The sequence below is a fragment of the Scardinius erythrophthalmus genome, assembly GCF_964197995.2.
Source record: "Scardinius erythrophthalmus genome assembly, chromosome: 12".
NCBI classification, from domain to species: Eukaryota; Metazoa; Chordata; class Actinopteri; order Cypriniformes; family Leuciscidae; genus Scardinius; species Scardinius erythrophthalmus.
This window is the reverse complement of record NC_138232.1, coordinates 10,254,768-10,277,211: the sequence shown is the minus strand read 5'-3', so window position 1 is coordinate 10,277,211 and position 22,444 is coordinate 10,254,768. Positions and strand designations below refer to the sequence as shown.

The following is a 22,444-nucleotide window of genomic DNA, read 5'->3' as shown; positions in this document are numbered from 1 at the left end:
TTTAAACCAGAATAACTTATTCATGTACAATTCTGAGGTTTCAATGGACTTGCCTCCTCCAAACAACTTATTAAAGTTTGACATCCTCTGAATTAGAGGGTAGAAGAATAGATGACATGTAGACCAACATCTTTATTATCCGATGTTCACTCAGAACTTCTCTGATGATGCGTTTACTGGCGCGAGGGCGGGACAACCTGTCACTCACATGAGATCGTAGCAACAGCAAACCACAACCATCCAATAAATTACAGATGGACGCAATCAAGTGCCGTACTACATTTTTTTCTTGTTCAAGAAGCCATTTCATGCGGATATACGTCACAATAGGGAAGAAAAGATGATCGCAACTTGTGTTTCATGCCAACTTTAAATAGGGAGACATTCTAAAACTTTCTGGGAGGTGAGTTGAGAAACGCTTCTTTAAATGTACTGTATACAAATATGCATATTTTTGCTTTGGAAACAAATTCAAAACAGAAAAATGCTAAGCATGAATGAATTTCCTATTTATCTGTCCTGCAAATCACTCTCGCCTGGAGGGATTTTCTATTGAACTTTCCTTAACCTCGAGAAGAAAGTGAATCCGTGAACATCCCGAGATCTTAAGCATTTACTACAAAGCCCACTGTGGTTCAGTGCTGTGATGGACACGTCTTTGCTCCTGGCTCATGCATCAGTTTTCCAAGATAACGTACAGACAGCACACATGCACACACACACACACACACACACACACACACACACACACACACACACACACACACACACACACACACACACACACACACACACACACACATACAATGCTCCAGGAAGATCGTATCAATTATGAAGCAGCTATATCTGGCATGAGGCCATGCCCTCACAAGAATGCATACACACACAAACAAACACACTCACTGATTGGCTCTCTCACTGATTAAGTCATAGACTGTCTGTCTGACTGAACCGCTCAAGTGAGAACCCTCTCTCCTGTGTCTGTCCTCTTCTCACAGACGAAGACAAGACTAGTCTAATAGGTTGCACAAATAGTGTAGTTCTTGCAGAATGCGGGGCAATTACTGAGAGAGAGAGAGAGAGAGAGAGAGAGAGAGAGAGAGAGAGAGAGAGAGAGAGAGACCCTGCAATTAACATCCATCTGATAACAAGTGGTTAGCTTGCAGAGAGATTGCTGTTTAAACCTTTTCCCTTCTTGTAGCAAAAATATTTAGTCAAAAGACACTGTTCATCATGGTTTTGACTTTTAACTGTGATACCACTCAATCGATATTCTCATGGTTTTTGTGCTCTGAGTATAAAAAAATGTGGTTACACTTTATTTTAAGGTGTCTTTGTTACACTGTAGTTATACATTTAAGTACTGAGTAACATTAAGTAACTGCAAAATTAACTACATTAAGTACTTGCTGTAGGGTTAGAATTAGGGTTTGGTTTAGGGTTAGATGCATGTTATTAGGCATAATTTATAGTTAATACTATAACTACATGTAACATATGTAACAATGACACTGTAAAGAAAGTGTTACCAAAATATAATTTATTATATTTATTAAACTGAAACATTATTGATTGATATAATCCTGTCATCTGTAGTGCATGTATGCATTCTACATTTTTCAGATGCCCCCCCCCCCCCCCAAAAAAAAACAGGTGTTAAGAGCAGGTGTAAATAGGCCCAAAGAAAGGCCAGGGGAAGGTAAAGAAAGTGAGTGAGATGGGGGAGGGTTGACGGGGTCTCATTAAAGATGTAGGGCTACCTGTGAGGATCAAACAGCTCGAAACAGCCTGTCTGCCAGCCCACCCACACACACTCCATCTAGAGGGGCACATACAGCACAAAAGGGGAGCTGTGGTCAGTTTCCATCCCTCCTTCTACCTCTCTCTACCTCTCTATAGATATAGACTGTGATATATACAACAAGCTCCAGTTAATATACTGATAACATGAAATTACTAGTAGGGATGAAACCTTATTAAAAATAAAATGCCTTATTAACTTCCAGATGGGGTCCTATCATTAGCAACAAGACATTCCGTAATTAGAAGATGATTAAGTGAGTGATTCCATAGGAATTATTATAATAGTATGTACACACATACACACACACACACACACACATATACATATATATAATGAAGTAGCCATTTACTAAAAGTCTCACTTATCACCATATTCTTGATTCCATTCATCTTTTTATCAGATTAATTTTTTGCCCCTCAGATTCACTGTCCTTCTCTTCCAGCTGCCCACACAGTGGAAAGCTCATTAAATATGGATGCCGTATACAACCACAACCAATTTTCCATGTTTAATTTAACAAATAATAACATCAAAGAGGATGGGGGGGACAGAGCTGATTGGACCAGAGGGAAACAGAATCAGTGTGTTGTTCAGGTAACTGCCAAGGTGGGCGGAGTCAACTTGAGATAGATTTGCTTGTGATTAATGATACGTAATGATGTTGACGAAAATGCTTTTACACAAGCAGAGAATATATCATACATGCTGATAATCTCAAAATCTTGGTGAAACAAGTTAACAGCAAATGGTAGAGATGTTAAATAATCTGTATCAAAGTAAAAAGATAACTGCATGAATATGTACTGTATAGAAATGTCCTGAAAACAAAAACAAAAAATGCATTAACAACTGCATTTATGATGGAAGTCAATGGGGCATGGCATTGCATAGAAATAAATGATAAAGTTCACACTGTTTCAATAGTGTAGCCATAAGACTTGATCACTGCACATGTTAACATGAAACTAGTGAGATATGCTTATTAACCTTGTCTTTGCAAAGTTATAACCAATATTTGACAATGTAAAGCCAGTAAAACCTGTTAGCTGATGTGATATAACAAACCGCAAAATACTATTTATTTGGAGCAAAAGAGTAAGAGAGCACAGCAGTCGGGTTCCAGAAGATTAATTTTCTCAATATAGAAGTAATTTTTTAACGTTATGGTATACAAGTTTCAAGATAGACCAACAATGAGCTTTTCCAAATTCCCTGGGAAGAACCTCATACCCATAATCTTGAAGAGAGATTCACCCAGCAGAGAAGTCACTGTTACCATGGAAACAAGAATTGCATCAAAAGACCTGCGAATGATCATATATATTTGTATATAATTTTATATTTTGCAATTAATAACTTGGTCAATAGTTTTTACTTAGATTATATCATTTGAATCGAGTATTTCACTGCCTCATAAAAAAAAACCTGACAGTCTTTGTCTTTTTTTGAATGATTTTCAAGATCTTTTCGACTTCAAATCCATGTTTAGAGTATTGTGATTCATCTCAGAGTTGGTTGTTTTGGTTTAATACTTAAAAGTTTTGACTGAATCATTTTTCATAATGCCTATGGAGAAAATAAATGGGAAAATATATACTCTCTGAACCAAGGTCGCTGAAAAAGTGGGCAGTTGTGCTCTATTACATCTATGATGATGCATAACTACCAAAGCAGTTCTACAGCCTAAAGGATGATGTAGACAACTTTACAAATAACAATTTTTTTTGTTCTAAACTAATGCATTCATGTCAGATACGATTGGAAGAGCTTAGCATGTTTTTAAAGCTATAAAAACTGCAACAAAATATTTCAAACTTCAGGCAGCAAACATTAATCAGTTTGACCAATAAGTACATATATATAGGCTTCTTTTTTCAACATGAAGTTGAGTGGATCAGTGGGTAGCTGTTAATTGGATTAAAACTTGGATTAAAAATTTCGAGTTTGAACAAGACTCTAGCACTGAGACAAAAGTGCGTTTTGGGAGAACTGTAGGGGTTCAGGCAAATCCCTCTAATGTAGTCCATCTCGCCATTCCTTTATACTTCTTAAGAATCACCTCTTTTAATGGGCTTAGTCAATCCAGCCGTCTGCTGGATCAACACACACTCGAACACACACTAACAGCTTGAAATCACTGTTACGGAGTAATGGGACTGCCCACATACTCTGTGTACGCTTTTTCTTAGGAGTGAACTCCTGTGTGGGAGCAGGAGATTCTGCCCTCCCGCTGTCTAACAGATGGTCCGTGTGTGTGTGTGTTTATCATCATCAGCAAAGGCTCAGCCTCTCAGCAGATTGAGAAGAATGTGTCCGTGTCTGCTATCGATAGAGAGTGGACAAGTGATATATCAGCCCCATGAAGAACGATACAAAAAAAGACAACTGAGGGACAAATACAAAGATGGAGAGGTGTGGGAGAGGAGTAACAAGAAAGGATTGGTCAATGGTGAAGATAAAAGGGATATCTAAGGGTTGGCAGAGAGACAGTTCGGTGTTTAACCCGTGCCATAACAGACCACACAACCCCGTGCCAAATGCCACGTTCGGCAGAGAACCAACAGAAGCCATTCCCAACACATGTCCACTCCACAGGAACTGGGCTGGGTGATGCATTGAATACTCACAATGACCTCACGATATAAAATAAGAAACATTGAGAGTATTGCAGTGATTTGATACTGATACGTGTGCAAAATCTTGTGTGATGACTTGTAGGACTGCAGCAAAATACAGTTCTCGACAAATAAATGTTATATGTTTTTTAATGTTTTAAAGGTACAGAATGTTATTTGCACAATTTGTAATCATAGTTTTAGTAACTTTTTTTAAAAAGCCAGAACAAGACAGAATCCAACCGGACCGGGACTGAAAAATCCCCATAGACCTTCTCCCGTGGGCTTTTGCAGGCATCAGCGGTACAAAATAATAACATACTTTTTGAGAGAGTGGGACAGAATCTTGCGGGAGCCTTATTTAAAAAAAAAATCCAACCTGCACAGACCTCTAGTTTAGTTCATTTACATGAGCGAATCAGTACAAACTGAATCAGTTTTTTCTATACTTAAATGCAAATTTAATTATTTATTTGTATCACCCAAAAATGTTCACACATGACCATATGTTACAGTTTTAATGTACTAAAATGAATTAGTAAAAATATATGTAGGTATATTTAAAAGCGTTAATTTTGTCCCGAAATTACTGACAAAAACATTTAGAAGATGAGACACATGATAATTTAACTGTTAACAATTTTAATTAAAAATACTGTTGAGAAAAAAAAACAAGCCTGATAGTATAGATATAATATGTGGACATGATTTAATAAAATAATCCAATCGCAATGTATTACAAATGAGCAAATGCTCTAGACACATACATTTGACTCCTTGGTGACTTGTAATATCTGGTTTGTAATTGAAGTGTGGTGCATGTGCTATGTGGTAGTGGTGGGTGTACAGAGGTCTTTACAGGAAGTCCTACTTGAGTTCCATAATAAAGGAAGTGCCAGTCTGAACTTCTGCCAGACCCTATTCAATAAATCATTGTAAAGACATGTCCCTGCCTACATACACACTTGCATTTGTGAATGTCTCTCCATTATTCATCTGCTCAGTCCCGTCTTTGTACACGGTGCCACTCCACATACATCACATTACAAACTCATACACACAGTCCCATAATGCAACATACATATTGTGCTGACTCCTACACTGCACTGCTCATGTAACTATTGCACTACTCTTAATAAGCTGTCTGACAAGCCAAGTCAGAAAAGGTTTGGTGTGTGTGTGAGTTAAATAAGGAAGGTAAGCAAAAGAAAAAGTGTGAGAATGGAAGTTGCAGGTAAACAAGTGAAACTGGTTACATCATAGTTTTAGCCATTTTCAAGAAAATGGACTGAGACCTGTAGCGAAATTGTGTTTATAGTCAATCCCTTTTCAAAAATAGGTTTATGAGACCACAATCTGCATACTATATATGTAATTTATATTAATTACTTGCTATTTTATTATATATTATATTATATTATATAATAGTAAAACATTATAATAGTAAAACATTATTATAACAATAGCTGTGTTTACATGATGTACCCTAATAATTCAATTGTAATCGTACAGTCAGAATAGTCAAATGGAGACAAAACAATGGCACTATTTTAAGATATGTCAGTGCAAGTTGCTTTCAATTAAAACCGCTTAAACATGCATTTTAGTCTCGGACTAGACTTAAGCCTTGTCTGTGAAACCAGGGGATAATGTTAAATGACTGACGTGTCATTCTAAAATTATCATAGAGTGGTGCAGGTATGACATAGATTTGTAGGCCAAAAATGGTGTTTTGGTTAAATGGCTGAAATAAGGTCTGTGGTGAACACAAGCTCAAGATACTTTCACATTTTATTCTACAATATACATTTTTTAAAACTGTCACTTGTCTTGAAAAAGGCAGTTGCTAACAAATGACTAAATGGGACTACAGAGGCAGTCGGGGAAATTAAACGCCATCATGCCGAACATGTAAGATCAATCTGCTTTTACAGCCTTGTTATGCTTATAATTGTGCTCTTATAAACTATTCTAAAATGTTTTTTAGATAAAAACTGAAAGAGTTGTCGGAAGCTTAGTGGTGGTGATGTTGAAGTCCAGCGACCTTGGTGTAGTTCGTTTATAGCCTACCATTAGCTTTTTAATTCTGGCGACTGCATTTAGGCTTCAAAATTAAAAAAAAAAGGACAAAACGTGTAAGTATCATAAACTTTTGTTGATCACAGAGCTTTTTTTTTTTTGCGATAATCCAAAAGCCTATGGAAAAATATTATTGGGTTTTTGTAGAGGGAACCAATGAACCATCTACCGGTTGGCCTAAAAAGTGACGTCATACCTGCACCACTCTATTCCTCCTCTCGTCTGTGATGAAATGCAGGAGAATGTCATGCGATTTGAAGCTTGCACATTAACCCGATCGGACTATTTAGTGTTCATGTAACACTATGTTTGGATACACCAATCGGAATGATTTCCTTCTGATTGAAACAAAAAAATGTCTATGTAAACGTAGATATAGATGTAAACGTAGGTATATTTTAATTAATAATAATATTTTTAAATAAATGAAATTTGTTTTTGTTTTTAGAATACCGTTATTAATTAACTACAACAAAACTAATGTTTAAATTACATGTTGTCATATGAACAACCATTCAGTAAGCAGACTGAAGTAAGTCTCATGAAAGTATATCATTTTGAATCATAAACGAAAAATGACTCATGAGATAGTCATTGTGAACTCAGTAATGGCTCTGGGTTCTGTTTACCAAAAGCATTGTAAGCCTAAGTATATGGTAAAACAATTGTCACCAATGATCTACGCAATCTATCTTGACTTGCAGACACGGCCCTGAACGAGTCACTGACTGAATCTGGATGAGTTGTGATTCAAACTGCTAACTGACCAGCAACTTTGAGGCTGTTTCATTAATCTTTTCAACTGACTGTCTCATTAAAAAACAACCGGTTAATAAGACGCACTCTAATAAATTATCCATCGAGTCGTGATGTTTGATTAACCAATTCTTTTTAATGAGTCAGTCAGTTGAAAAGATTCACAAAACAGCCTTAAAGTTGCTGGCCAGTTAGCAGTTTGAATCTGACGAAAGCGCATATGGACACAAAGTTTTCCAGACAGCAACTACATTATAAATTATTGTTGCAAATATTTATTTGGTTTATTTTGAGTTTATTTTAGTCACAGTCTGGAGCCATGCTGATGCATGAACTACAGAAATTCCTTGTGTTCAAGGATAGCTAATAGACTAAATTCATTTTTATGTAGTGAAATAAGTGAGCATCTGGTACAGACTGCTTTGTAACTGTATGAGATTCCCGTGCGCCAGCACTTCAACTAGGACAGATTGTCACGACAATATTGCGAGCCACTAGGGTGCCAATTTTGGTTGTGCATTCCATGTTGGTTACCCAATATACACAGCCACCTCAATGCAAATGTCTAGTAGGTGGTTGCCAAGGCATTGCTATCTGGTTGCCAGTGCACATATAGAGCACAAGAAAAGCATTAGCACTAGAAAAGTGACACCTACCTATACAATTAACACCTCAAGTTTCACACGTCATTATGGTTTACAAATGGTAAGTAGCGCATCATCCATCACATTATCTCACAGCACTGAACCGCACTGAACTCACGCTGTTAGACACCAACCAGCAAGCTCACACAAACTGACCTCATTAACAGCCTCTTTTCATCTCTCTATCCAGTTATCTGTCCATTCAGAAGTTACTAAGGCTGTTTCTTCCCATTTACACGCGTGTTCCTCGCTATACATTTCACATGCTGTCCTCCATTAGATGTGCCTGATATTGACCACTAGTGATGTGAGGCGTGTAAAGCACTATGGAAATTACAATGAATAAAGCAGAGCGCTGCACTCTGACCATTTGAAGTTCGGCATATTGTCATAGATAGATAGATAGATAGACAGATAAAGCATGACTGATACCTTTATATACTGCTGTAGTTCAGGGTAGACTCTGTAAGCGCCGCAGACGGGGGACAGAGTGCATCTGTTCGGAAACGAGGAAGTTACGGCACAGGTGACTTCTGGGAAGGAGATGACTTTGTAGCCGTATTTCTCATACAGATGCTGTAGCTCTTCATCAGGTTTCTCTTCATTTTCACACAGTATACTGCCCACTACATACCGACACTGATCTGCTTGAGTCTGAAACACAAAGAGAGACAGATTACATCAGATTGTGCTGAATACTGCGCCTGCAAAGAAACAGTACTATTGTGAAATATTATACAATTTAAATTCTATTTGAATATATTTTAAAATATATTTTATTTTGTGTGCTGGCAAAGCGGAATTTTCAGCATCATTACATCTTCAGTGTCACATGATCCTTCAGAAATATATATATATATATATAACTAACCCCGTACTTTTGAACTGTGCTGTACATAGTAACGCTACATTAAACTTTTTTCAGGAAAAAATAGTCACTGGTATTTCTGGACAGTATTTCTGGTCAGATTACAAAGTTTGCACACATTTCTGCCCAGCATTTTCTGCCCCGCAATATTGTTGTGGTTTCAACAAAGTCAGATAAAACTGCCTCAAAATGCATTATAAGGGCCTGCTCACATATCGCGTCTTTTGCGCGCGCAAGTTCGTTATTTCAAATGTAGCCGCGCGGTATGCGCGCTCATAATGGAAGCGACGCGGTCGCGGTGCGACGCGCTCGTTTTTTCCAAGCGCGTCCGCGCCGCATCGAGATAAAAACATCTCAACTTTTCAGAATGCCGCAAGCGCACCGCAGGTCACGTGACAAGAACCAAGCTTAGCAACGACAGACGCCTCCGGAGCGCAACCACCCGAGCGCTTTGGAAAAAAGGAGAATGCGGCGCGCCTAGCGTTTTCGACGCGTTTTTAGGCGCGATATGTGAGCGGCCCCTAAGCACAGCGGTCTGTGGTTGGTCAGATGGTGTCTTACTGTCTAAGTTCTAGCAACGTCTCATGGTAGGACTAACACCTCCTCACAATCACATGAGCATTGGAGCTAGCAATCCAATAAAACATTCATGACAAACCAATTAAGGCATTTATAAAGCTGTGACCTCTAATTACTTATCTAGCAGGTTTGCCCACTACAGTGAATGATTCAATATGTAGTTAACATCCGTAATTTGGATTGAATGCTTCACGTCGACGATAAAGATGATCTTCTCAACAGGTTGACAGCAGCACCAGAAACCGATATCATGCCAAATGTATCTACATCCTTTTCTTAAGCCTATTTCTTTTCCTGTTTCCTGGTTTGTCTTTCTTTTCCACCTCCATTCTTTGACTCACTCATCTCTCTACCCTGCAGTACTTCTTTCCTCTGTGTGCATTTTGTCCCTGTTCCCAGCACGAAGATCTTATTTCTCCGGCCGGGGACTAATGATGGTATTCAGAACTCTCTCCAATGCTGCTGTCCTACACAACTGTCAGCAAATAAAGTGGGAATTTCAGGCAGTTCTCCAGACAGCGCACCCAAGAGACAACAGGCAATTACTAGAAGCAAGAAGGCCTACACATACACTTCCCTTCACTTGTTGTTTGTCTGTTTATGTCAAATAAATCACCCAAACGATGTGGACGAACAAAAGAATGCAGTACCAAATCAAATAATACCCACAAGCCCTCTCAAACAAACCAACTAATCTTCACACTGCCAATCAAAGATAACCGAAAAGATTTGGTCTCAAGACGTCCATGAAAAGGAAGCGAATTCACGATCAGCGTTCCTGGCAGTCGCCCCAGATTTGACTACGCACACTAATGGGCTCGATAAGGCCTTCTTTTACAGCGTAATTGGTTCTCGAGTTGTGGCGACCACATGGATGCAGAGAAGAACCAATATGCCATGTTATGCATCTTCGCATTCAGGGGTCACTGCGCTACACGCTGAAATAGCCAGGCTAAAAATGGCACTGCAGACACATTTTATAAACCAATCTTTTTCATTAATCCCCTGAATGCATAGAATACACATTATTAGAACGGAATGATGTAGGAAACAGTCTTTGAATGCACTCATTGCTTTCAGGAATCCAAGATGACCACTAAAGTGCAGTACATTGTCATTTGCTCGGCTTCTTCTCGGTATTCCCTCCAGAGGCCTGCTGCAGGGAAAAGCAATTTTCAAAAGCAATTCTCTGCTCGGCTTTGCAAGGGCCATCGTTTTTTGACAGATGAAGGCTCTGCAACAATAAAAAGGTGGTAATTTTTTATTAGCAGGCATGTAACAAGGATTGACTCTTCTCATCTTTCCCAACCCTTATCCTCTCCCTCAGCTCCATCCTCCTGGGGCTAGGACTTCTGGGAACCCCCCCCCCCCAGCCACGTTCGGCATGTTCACGGCTAACACATGGTTTATGGAGCGTGCAGGTCGGGGAGAGTGTTGCTTTTTTATTTTTTTTATCAAGGGTTGGCGGAGAAATGGCAAAAGCTCTCTGAATACCCCAGGAGTCCCTAAGGTGATCAGATCTGCATAATTGTAGAGAGTGAGGCGGCTCAGCCTTGGCTCAAGAGGCGACTCATGAAAATTCAACAGGCATCTGCCTACTTCATACTGGAAGCTGCAAACCAAATGAAGAATCAACAAGATTTAGCAAAAATTAGCAGCACCAGATCATTTAGACATTGATAAATAATTCACAGACAGTGAATCATCAGACTACGCTCCAAAATTAACACACTTGGTACACCACCAGCTCCGCTCAAGCAGCTCAGGCTGATATCTGGAGTTATGTGTAAACCACAATTGAAACATTTTTTAAACATCTAATAAAAATGTCTGCCAAACGCATGTGTGTGTGTGCAGTCATAAATAGTGATATTTAAGAACTACTGTAAATACGCAAACACACATTGCCTTCAAGGTATTACATACATTTTATTAGTTCATGCTAGCAACATGCTCTACTGTTTGAGATATTACAGTTTTTCCATATCTTAGAGCTTCACGATGCTTTCACGATGCTCAGTTTTTCCATATCTTAGGGCTTCACGATGCTTTCACGATGCTCAGTTTTTCCATATCTTAGGGCTTCACGATGCTGTTGCCAGCTGGTTTTGAGGATACAAAGCCATATGAATGAAACAGATAGTGAATTCAGTGTAAATGTCATGGTTTTGTTTACTACCCGAGGTTTGAGAACTTGGGTTTTCATGGTGCTACTCAGTATGGAACCGCACTCAATTTAACCTGATGGAGCTCTACACTTGCTACAAACCGCCTCTTCCTCATTATATTTAATCATATATGCAGCCTTGTTTCATACAGAGAGTAAAGCTCCTCTCGGAGACCTCCTGTGGAATGTTCTTGAAACCTGTATGGTGTGTAATTACTAAAAGGTTCATGGAGTTTACTTCAGAGAAGATCAGGACAGTATCTGGCAAAAAAAACTCAACAGTCTCACTCTTGAATTTAAAAAATGATTTATCGGTGTAAAGCAAACTCTCTCACATGGGCAAGTTCTACACAAGTCCTATCTGTGTCCTACTTTCTAAAATTTCTATATGAACTGCAAGGCCTGTTTCACACCACATGCATAATAGCAATGCATCAAACTCACAGCATTAACAATATAATAAAATATAACAAATCAGGTAGTGGACATATGACACAGGTACATTGAAGTACATTTAAGTCCTGAATAAGCATTGGGGAGACCTCTGCTGGCCACCTAGAAGAGCTGAAGGTATAGTATAAATCAGAACACATAATAAAATGCATTTTATTTTTACAAATTTTAGTTGGGCTTAAAATTATATATCAAGCTTCAAACCATTAACTTAACTTACAGGAGGGAGCATTCTGTGATTTGACTGCAGATACACAAGCAAGCAAAAGGAGGCAGTAAGCAACACGACAAGTAAAAAAAATACTATCCAGGTCAACAAGCAGCAACCAGCATTAGGTTTAACATTAGGTTAACAGCTAGCCTGCATACATTAAATAATAATAGCAATGACACACTTGTGGACAAGCCTTAAGCTACTGTTTTTTAAATAAGCTTGAATAATGGCCTTCCAGAAGGGCTTGCATTATACATGACATAAACATTCTTAAACATGGATGGACATGAATTGCAAAAATGTGTTTGAGTTCTCGGTTAATTAGCTAAATTCAGTTATTTTCTGTGAACCAGACAATTTTTAATCAATGACTTGCTTCATGCAAGTCCCTAAATTATATTTTAATATATTAAAAATGTTATCAAAGTTTTATTTAAAAATTGCTGTGTTTGACTAGGTATTGGTGCATATAAATGGAATTTTGCGAAAGAGAGACAGAACTTGCTAGTAAACTTTACTAGCACAGAACTATGAATATGCATAACCTGTCAGTTCCTCAAGATAATTAGCTGACCTGAATGTCCTCAAATGTTGCATAGGCTCCCATGCTGAATGAAATTGAAACTGATGGTGCATTTCTGGGGAAGCGTAGGTGCTATGTTTGGTAGGGGCTAATTTGGACAGAATTAATGGGGCAGAAAATAGAGTATGCAAAAAAAAAAAAAAGACTAGTTCGGATAATATTTGAGTTGGCATTGAAAAGGGCCACAAGAGCAAATAATTGGTATTTGCATTTAGCAGACAACCCGAAACCCTGCACTGCAAGTCAAAACCTTCACATGAAGCATTTAGGAAAACTAGATTTGATTCATTTGATTCTTAATAATGCATGCTTCAAATTAAGTTGATGGATAGCTCAGGCTATTATTTAAAGATGGTTAACATCAGCTTGAGACATAAATCAAAGAAATGTGAGGTCCACCTTGCATGCACTCGATTCCGGCTTCATTAGCTGACTGACACTGCTAAACTGAAGCGCCTGGAACTACAATGACTGTCCATCAGTCATCCACTGCTCTCGCAAAACCAGGCTATAACTAATCATAACTCCCAGCTCAAGGCAACATTCACGCCATCAGTCTAATTAAAAAAGGCAGAGGAGGGCGACTGGCATTCAAAAGTCAAGCATGTAGGACATTTTGCTAGTAGCTGGACAAAACACCCATGATTGGTTGATTTTCTTTTGTCATGATGTGAACAGAAAGTTCAGCAAGTCAGATAAAGAAAAGGAGAAGAAACCATTAATATGAAGGTTCAGCACTGCAAATGCCTATAAATGTGAAGTCAGTCTTCCTGTTAATCCCTCAACTTTAAACCACTGCCCTGAGACAACAAAGAGCCGTTCTGGAGAAAGCATTCTTCGTCCTCCGTCCTTTCGTATTTTTTCCTCATAAGAAAAACTTTATTCCCCTGGTCTGTGTTAATGCATCTTCAGAAGGGATAATAATGTACAAAAAAGCTGAACATGAGGGATCAGCTCAGCTCATAGCCCAACAAATGTTTCAGTAAACAGAAATGTATTAGCATGTTTCATAAGCGGATTGTGTATCCAAAACAACACGTCAGACGGCCTTAAGGAAACATTGTATAATTGGGCTGGTTTAAGGTCATGTCCACCAAACACCATTTATATTTCTTAGAGATATATGCATGCACTACCGTTCAAAGGTTTTTCAAGACATTTTTAATCATTTTAGACAGCCAAGTTTGCAATAAATTGTATGAAAGTGACAAAGTTATTACATTATTACAAAAAATATCTTTCAAATAAATGCTGTTCTTCTGAACCTTCTATTTATCAAATGATCTAATAGTTTTCAACATTGATAATGATTTCTGAAGGATGTGAGACTGAAAACTGGAGTAATGATGCTTAAGAAGAATTAAGCTTTGCCATCACAGGAATAAATTATATTTGAAAATATATTTAAGGAGAACACAGTTATTTTAAATTGTAATAATATTTCTGTTTTTACTGTATTTTTGATAGCATAAACGCAGCCTTTGTGGGCATTATATACTTCGTACTACTGACCCGAAACTTTTTAAAGGTGTACATGTAAAACAGTTCTTCAGTGAAGTAGGCTAACTGACAGATATTCAATAAATAAACAGCCGAACTCTAACTCTTTACTCCACAAAACTATCATAGTCCTCAATTCCTGCGGGTTATGGATGAAAATGGGAACAATGCTCACAGCATGCGATTTGAAGTTTGAAAATAATTGTCTTGAAATTGAGTGAAAGCTGCGCTTTGATGGCTGAAGCAGAAGTGCTTCAAAGGTGATGAACTGAAAGACGACACAACTGCTCAGAGAAGGTTGAAGAATCCTGCTTGACAGTACTTACTACATCGTGTCCTAACCAGATGACATAAAGCCATAAATAAAAGCTCTTTTATGTATATTTCTATTCATCTTAGATTTATGAAATGGTATACGTCTTATATGTTATTTTTTCAGTATACTGTAGATATATATAGTGGACTAGTTCAATGATTGACTGTGAAGAATTCTTTGACTTAAGAAACAAAACAGAATATATCATGGAGAACAATAAACCCATGTCAGAGTGATTTTAGCTTAGAAGATGAAAGTGTAGAACAGAGTATAGGGACTTGATGTGCTGTGAAATAGCTATAAAGGTTTTTTATTCATTCGCTGATTTAATTTATTAACTTTGGACAAAGTAGGCCAGATTTAAGGCAGCTCTTTGCTTCTACCATAAACTTCCATTATAGATTAAGTGTTTGTAGAGATTCTGTGGAGTGTTAATCAAGCCTGAGTTCCACAGAAGTAACAACTGATTCGCTTTGACTGCCGTATAAAAACTGAAAGACGTCCTCTTCAGTCAGCCCTGAACGTAGACACCTGGGTTGAATGAACCACCCGAAGAGAATAAGCTCTTCCATTTATAAACGGTTATAAATAAGCTGGTTTCATGCTGGTACATCATAAGGCCAAATGGAATTAATGAAGGTGACTGAATATAAAAACCACTGAGAGTTCAAACGCAGCATAACGGATTAAAGTCAAAGTTGTCTCACCTCTGAGGTTCCTCCCCGTCCCATAATACCCTACATGAGTCACAAACCATCACTTGAGTCAGTATTTGTGATAAAGCACCAAAACGTTGCTATGACCAACAACTTCAACCACAGAAATGGACCAGAATACAAAATTAACAACACATTTGTTGATTTAACAAGTTTTTACCATTTTTGACTGCTAATGCTTTCAAAACTATTGCCATTAGCCTTGTAAAATAAGACCATTCAACATGAAAACTGACCACATTTACTCTCTTAACAAATATGTGTGTGTTAAGTTAACTGACTCCACCTCTGAACTGACTTTGCTTTTCCGCTTTCATCATCTGAAATTAATACTTTATTCAGTAAGGATGCATTAAATTGATCAAAAGTGACAGTAATGACTTTCACAGTGTTACAAAAAAATCCCATTTCAAATAAATGCTGTTCTTTTGAACATTCTATCAGTCAAAAAATTATGAAAATTAAATGTACCATGATTTAACCAAATCGGCATATTGGAATGATTTCTGAAGGATCATGAGATACTGAAGACTGGAGTAATGGCTGCTGAAAATTCACAGGAATAAAGTACACTATAAAATATATTAAAATAGAAGACAGTTATTTTAAATAAATAGCATTTCACAATATTACTGTTTTTATTGTAATTTTGGCCTTGGTGAGTTGAACCATAAAGCTTCGCTACTTTTAGCAACACTACTGTCCATCATTGGAAATACTACTGTATTTTTACTATCACTGATACAGCTGTGCTAAGCTCATGAGGTAAAGGTGCTGTGTGTATGAACCACTAAGAAGATAATGCCGAAGATAACTCAAAGGTTTTGCCACTGACAAGCTTGGAACAGCCATTCTCAGCATGTTTCAAAAGAGTGAATTCCTCTGTTTTACCCTGTCAAGCTCAAACACTTTGGATCCGCTGGTAGCTGACCTTTTGAAACAGACCATATCAACCCCTGCCTCCCGCGAGAGAACTGAGCATGCTAATAAGCACAGAGCATTATGCCAATTAAAATCGGACAGTGACCTCAGCGAGCGCTAACAACCTATCATAGTCAGATCTGAAGCTAATTGGCTTTAGGGGAGACAGTGGCTGGACAATAAAAGGTGAGAGTGCCAATCAAAATCCCCAACCCTGTCACCAAAGACAATAAACACAGCAAATCCCCTCGGATGCCAGACTACATTATACAGCTGGGAAAGCAGCCAAAATACTGTAGAGCAGCATTACAGACCTTTATCTGGATTTGAGGTGGAATGTAGCTAAGAACAAAATCACCAACTGAAACCAAGCATTTTCATCATGAGATGCAGTGTTAGATTTTAATTTGTTTCTCAAGGTTATGTTTCTAAAAGGTTAGTTGTAAAGTTTGCACATTTTTTTGCACCAAAAAAAGTTAAAAATTAGATAACTTTTCCACTCTCAGTGAAAAAAAAAACCTCGCCTCAAAAGGGGCGTTATCTCTGGAATAAACGGAAGTCAATGCCCACTGCTGTGATTGAAGCCATCGCACTGTATTCGCGCCCTCTACAGAATGTTGTGCTTAGATAAGCGCTGTGATAGAGCCGTATATGTTTGAGCCCAAGTCAGATCCCGAGGCAGAAAACATTTACACAGGGCATGTACTGATTTTTCGAGATGGTCCTCACTGCAGAACATGAAATCTAGGGGGAGGAGTTGGATCAAGATCCAACTCCTCCCACCTTACATATACCTAAACCTACCCATCTCCACTCCCTGATCCCTAAACCCACCCCTAAACCTACCAATCTCCACCCCTTAGATCTGGATCCAACTCCGCCCCCTGGATCTCGTGTACTGCAGTGAGGTGCTACTGGATTTTTCTAGCAACACTCAAACAATGATACACTTGGTATCTTAATAGCGTTAAACGCTGTTTGATGTTTATCACAAACACACTGTAAAACCGGGTCTACAATGGATGTTCTGGCATGAAACTCTAGATGGCGCAGACTGATAGGTCCACAACACAATTTGGTATCGATCACATCAATATCTACATAGTGCAACTGATTGGTTGCTGTTGCATCACGGCCAATGCGCTGCAGCTCAACATTCAAATACGGTAGTGATTGCTCTGTTAGCACCGTGCAGCGCGCTTTCAAAAACCCTCCACCTTCCCCAGCTCCACCTGTATAGATCTGCTACACAAGTTATTTCATGTTTGTTACATGTGCAGCAGCAACATGTCTCACTTGCTCACAGCAATGTTTGTGAATGTATTGGCAGTAGCAAGTCTCTGTACTTGCTCTGCAGCAGCAGCAGATCTATTCCGCCAAGACTAAATACATCAACATTGCCATATCCATTACCATACTTATATCTATTATCATGCCAATCTCTCTGAGAGTTGTCATGACAGAAATGTACTTACCTGCGTTGCCTCCAAGGACAAAATACTTGGCAGGCACTGTCATGTCTTTCAATAAAAGATGTTTTGAAAACACATTTGGAGGCATGTTGAGAATAATTAATCTGTTGTGAAATATGAAGAACAAATGAAAACTTTATCTTTCAGTCGCACAGGCACATCATTAAAAAAAATAAACTTCAGCCATGCATTTATAATTCTCAGATCTTTAGGAAGGTTATGCAAAGTTTTTGGAAGTACAGTTTCTTTACATCCACTGAGAGAACAACGGTTGCTACGGTAAAGCTGCACGATTCTGAATAAATTGAGATTCAATTTATAGGCTATATATTGTTTAAATTGAGATCATGATTTTCCTACGATTTTGAATAACTATACAAAATAATGTAATTTAATAGAGATTCTGACAAAATTTTAATTGCTGCAGTCTATTTAAAAATATGTATTTTTTATTTTATTTAAATGTATGTAATTTAACATAAATGTCCATTTTAAATAATTATTTAAAAATGATTTGAATAAATTAATGAATCACTCAGTCATAAAGACTTGTTTAATTACTGGATGAATCAGCATTTTTAAATGAGTCTCCTGAATGATTCAATGACAAATACATTTTTTAACAGTCACTTGTCGCCAACTACTGGTGTAACGATGTAAATGATACAATCGTTATTTGAAGCGTCAAGCTATTTTGATCACTACCATAGAAATTAGTGTTTATATCTTAAACTATAAACTTTTATCCCAATACTTCTGTAAGAATTATTGTAACACAGAAATAATGATACTGTGTGTCTGAAAAGACCACAGCTTTGTGAAGCTGTTTCATACCTATACATGACAACTGCTCTCTATGGATCAGTGGCAGAAGCTGAATCATTGTCATTTAGGAATAACATCGCATGGGTGTTTGAATCGGGATCGTGAAATTTTTTAACGATTAATTGTGCAGCTCTATATCTATCGCTCTTGTGATTGATGGACACACATGAGTTGTTTAGAACACACCTCCAGTACATAGGACGATTACGCATGTTAAAAGGCATTCACGATTCTCCCGATTTCAAATCCGGGCGTTCAGAAGGGTGGAAAAGAATATTAACATGCAGTATGTTTTTATTGAAGAGTCACCTCTTATACATAAAGAACATTTTAATTCATTTCACGACCCCTTTAAACTGTAATTTAGAAAAAGAAAACAGTAAATCCAACAGCCCTTTTCTGATAAATTAGTAATATATAGTATATATATTAGTAATATATATACCAGATAACAAAATATGTCTGGAAACGACACCTCCGGCCATTTGGTTGGGTCATTGACCCAGTTTTTAATTAAATAAGGGCAATCATAAGCTATTCAAGTTCATTTGGCAATGTACCGTTACCGGTCGGCAGGCGTCAATGACTTGCAACCTGTCTATGCTTGCAACCAAGCGGCAACCTCCCCGTCTCTCTCTTGAAACCAACACGGAAGTGAGTTAAACTGCAATTCATTAACTGGCCGCTTGGCCTGGCTGCAGAAGTGAGTCAAATCTGTATCTCCCCCATGTTAAAATTACCAACTTTACAGCAGAAAAAAATATGTTTACAGCCTGGATCTCTATGTGGCTTTGGTCTATACAGCTAATTTTGCCCTTCATAACAACTGTGAGGGGGGTGAATTATTTTATAACTCGTCCGTTTAGTTGATTAATATTTAAATTTAAGGGTGTGGCCACTTGAGTGACAGATGGATTGCCGCTGTCAGTGCTAGCCGTTTGTTTGTCTGCTGTTACTAGCCGTCACTTCACCTCAGCAAATGTTAGCTGCTGAACTTGCCATCTCTGCAGTGTTTGTGCTTTTTTTGGGGGGATTATTTCATACAATTTAATACTTGGGTACAAAGCCCACGTCTTTGGATTCCGTCGTTATCGTTCGAGAGAACAACCAGCGCTGTATTTCAGTTGTTTTCCTCTGTGAACATGCACTAATGGATGTCTCGTCTGACAATTTCGTTGCTTTTTGGAGTTTTCAAATTTAAAACGTCAATAAATGCTCGTTCGTTCTGCTCTCACGGAACAGATGGATTATAATATGCTTATGTACCGTCAGATGAAATCATGCAGGCGTCGGCGCTTTCTCCGTCCATGCAATAAATGCAAATGAATGAGCGCGGATTTTCTAGCGCATTTATCTATATATTAATTATCTATGGTTTAACCCATTTGAGAGACGGCCAAAATCAGAATTTAAAATGGACTGAATAAGCTCTCTACGAACTTGAGCGATGCCGCGCTGACGGACCATGAAAGAGTGACGGACATGTATGCACATAAATCACTGTCACACACAAACCCTCTCGAAGTAATACACAGTCTCACTTGTAGCCATGTCTTTTAACTATTATAATATTTCGAAGGGCAAAAATAGGAACGTTTAATTGGCTTTACATCATCAGCTAACTCGATCACGTCGAGCTAGGTGATTTCAGATAGCCAGGCTCCTCAGCTCCACTCACGCCCCGCCTGTTTGTCTATTTTCTGTTATCCGGGAGTGACGCAAGGCCAAGATGGCGACGGCCGGCTCCGCCCACTTTAGGCTTCAAAAATGCTCTTCAGAAACCTACGGGTGACGTCACGGACACTACGTCCATATTTTTTTACAGTCTATGCTTGCAACGTATGGAAGGCCATAGGGGCCAAAACGTGTGAAACTGTCGTTTAAACACGTAATTACGCGTTAACGCGCGATTTACGTGTTAACACGTCATTACGTGTTAACGCGTAAATGACGTGTTAACACCAAGCGGGAAGGAAGTCGACCGGAAGTTGAAGTCGACCGGGTGCCGCCATCTTGTAGCAGAACTTCACTTGCGTTAGCAATCCCATTGACTTCCATTCATTTTGGCGTCACTTTGACAGCGAATAACTTTACATCTGAGGCGTTTGAAGACTCCATTTGTCCATTTTTTATTTCTAAAGAAACACGACAATGTATAAAATGCTCCATTATCTTGTAGCTTATGTTATGGCCCCGTAGAAGCAGTTTTTGTAAAAGTAGGCTAACGATTGCGTCATAACCACGCGACTCTCTGTCGCACACTAGAGAGATTACCGTATGGACGGGAGGAGAAGCTCGCGGGCAATCGGGGAGACGTGGAGGCAAAATGACAATATAATTAATCAGAATACTTAGCAAAAGTTTCTCCTGCTCCAAGCTCATGGACAGCTCCTAATCACACTCTCCGTCTCTGCAAGATTCGGAAGGGAATGATTCAGATTTCTCTTGGCACAGCTACTAGAAGACAGACGGGTTGCTCACGTGGTCCGTGTAACGCTTTGCTCGGTTTGAGTCTGCGCGTCAGGAAAGGAAGTGCTAAGAAATCGCTGAAAACGGGCTTCACTTGTCTCAATTGAGTTCCAATGGGGTCGCTGTGTCCATTTCTTTTACTGTCTATGGTTAACACGTAAATTGCGTGTTAACACGTAAAATATTGGACATTAGCACCACCTACTGGTTAGGTGCTCTTGCTCAAACACACAGAACCTAATTAGATTAAGCTTGGAAAAAGCAGTTTTTAATGTGAAAATACATGTTGAACAATGTCTTTTCAGAATATAGGCTATACAACTACATTTTAAATGGGCATATTTAGACAGTTAACTATAACTAATTAAGCCCTGAAAGTCATGACCGTTTTCACAATCACAATAGAAATTGTGTAAGGATAATAACACATTTCTCCAAACAGTATTTTCATGTACACTTATACTGTAGCATATTTCTAAAGCATCTTTTTATAATTTAACCTCTATGCATTATTTGTTAAAGAGCCCCTTCTGATAACACCATTAAGCCTTATGAATCTGAGATAGTGCATTGTTTTGCAGTGTTTTTCGAAGTGAATATATATATATTACAAAGTTATTTATATTACAACACACACACTACACTTTACACATTATATTACATTACACACACACAAACATATATCACAAAGTTATTTATATTAGAACACGCACACTACACTTTACACATTATACTACATTACACACCACACACACACACACACACACACACATTCGTATGTCATAATAATAATCTAAAACAAGAGTGGCTTGAATTATTAATAATTGAAATGAGACAGAACTCCTGCCGTAAAATGGCATTTTACAATGCATATTCAAATGTGAAATCAGTGAATATAAGACCAACAATTATTAAAATATATTGTAAGAATACTACACAGAACAAGAGATTATGCTATATTCTCGCCAATATGTTGGATAGATTTGGAGATTACACTCGAGTTTCCTGCAAGTTACCCTTCCGTCACTGTCGTTGGCTTATGATGGCTGATGAGGTATGCTCAGCGTAGTGCTTGCGTCACTCTATCATGAATAATTCAAATAAAATAAAGGTGTTGTGTCATGGTGGCACTGCCTGTCGTAACTGTTTGTAATCATTCTCATGACTATTAATGTGGTGATGCACATCTTCGTTGTATTGTATTTATTCATGAGATTGTGAACGAGCGCTTACCTAATGGATACGATGAGCCTACGTCACCTGGCATCTTCAGTTGGGTGCGCGCCCGTGATGCGCAGACGTGAAAACAAACAGCACAAAACTACTTTCGGTTTTAATAAACACTGTTAAACTTATCACGGTGGGTTGTATATGTTGAAAATAGTTATTTTTTACTTTATTTAAGTTTGTCATGAGTTTGTTGCTTCGCGATTAGCGCGAAAGCCTGCCATTATATGCAATAA

The 22,444-nt window shown here is 38.3% G+C and overlaps 1 protein-coding gene across 1 annotated transcript in view; it reads right to left on the bottom strand.

The window, feature by feature from the left end:
* Positions 1-22,444, bottom strand: part of tex264a (testis expressed 264, ER-phagy receptor a) — a 71,147-nt gene that overhangs the window by 40,571 nt on the left and 8,132 nt on the right. The window contains exon 2 of the mRNA XM_081380162.1: positions 8,331-8,552. Coding sequence (XP_081236288.1) covers positions 8,331-8,552 — 222 coding nt within the window. The remainder of the gene's footprint in view (positions 1-8,330; positions 8,553-22,444) is intronic.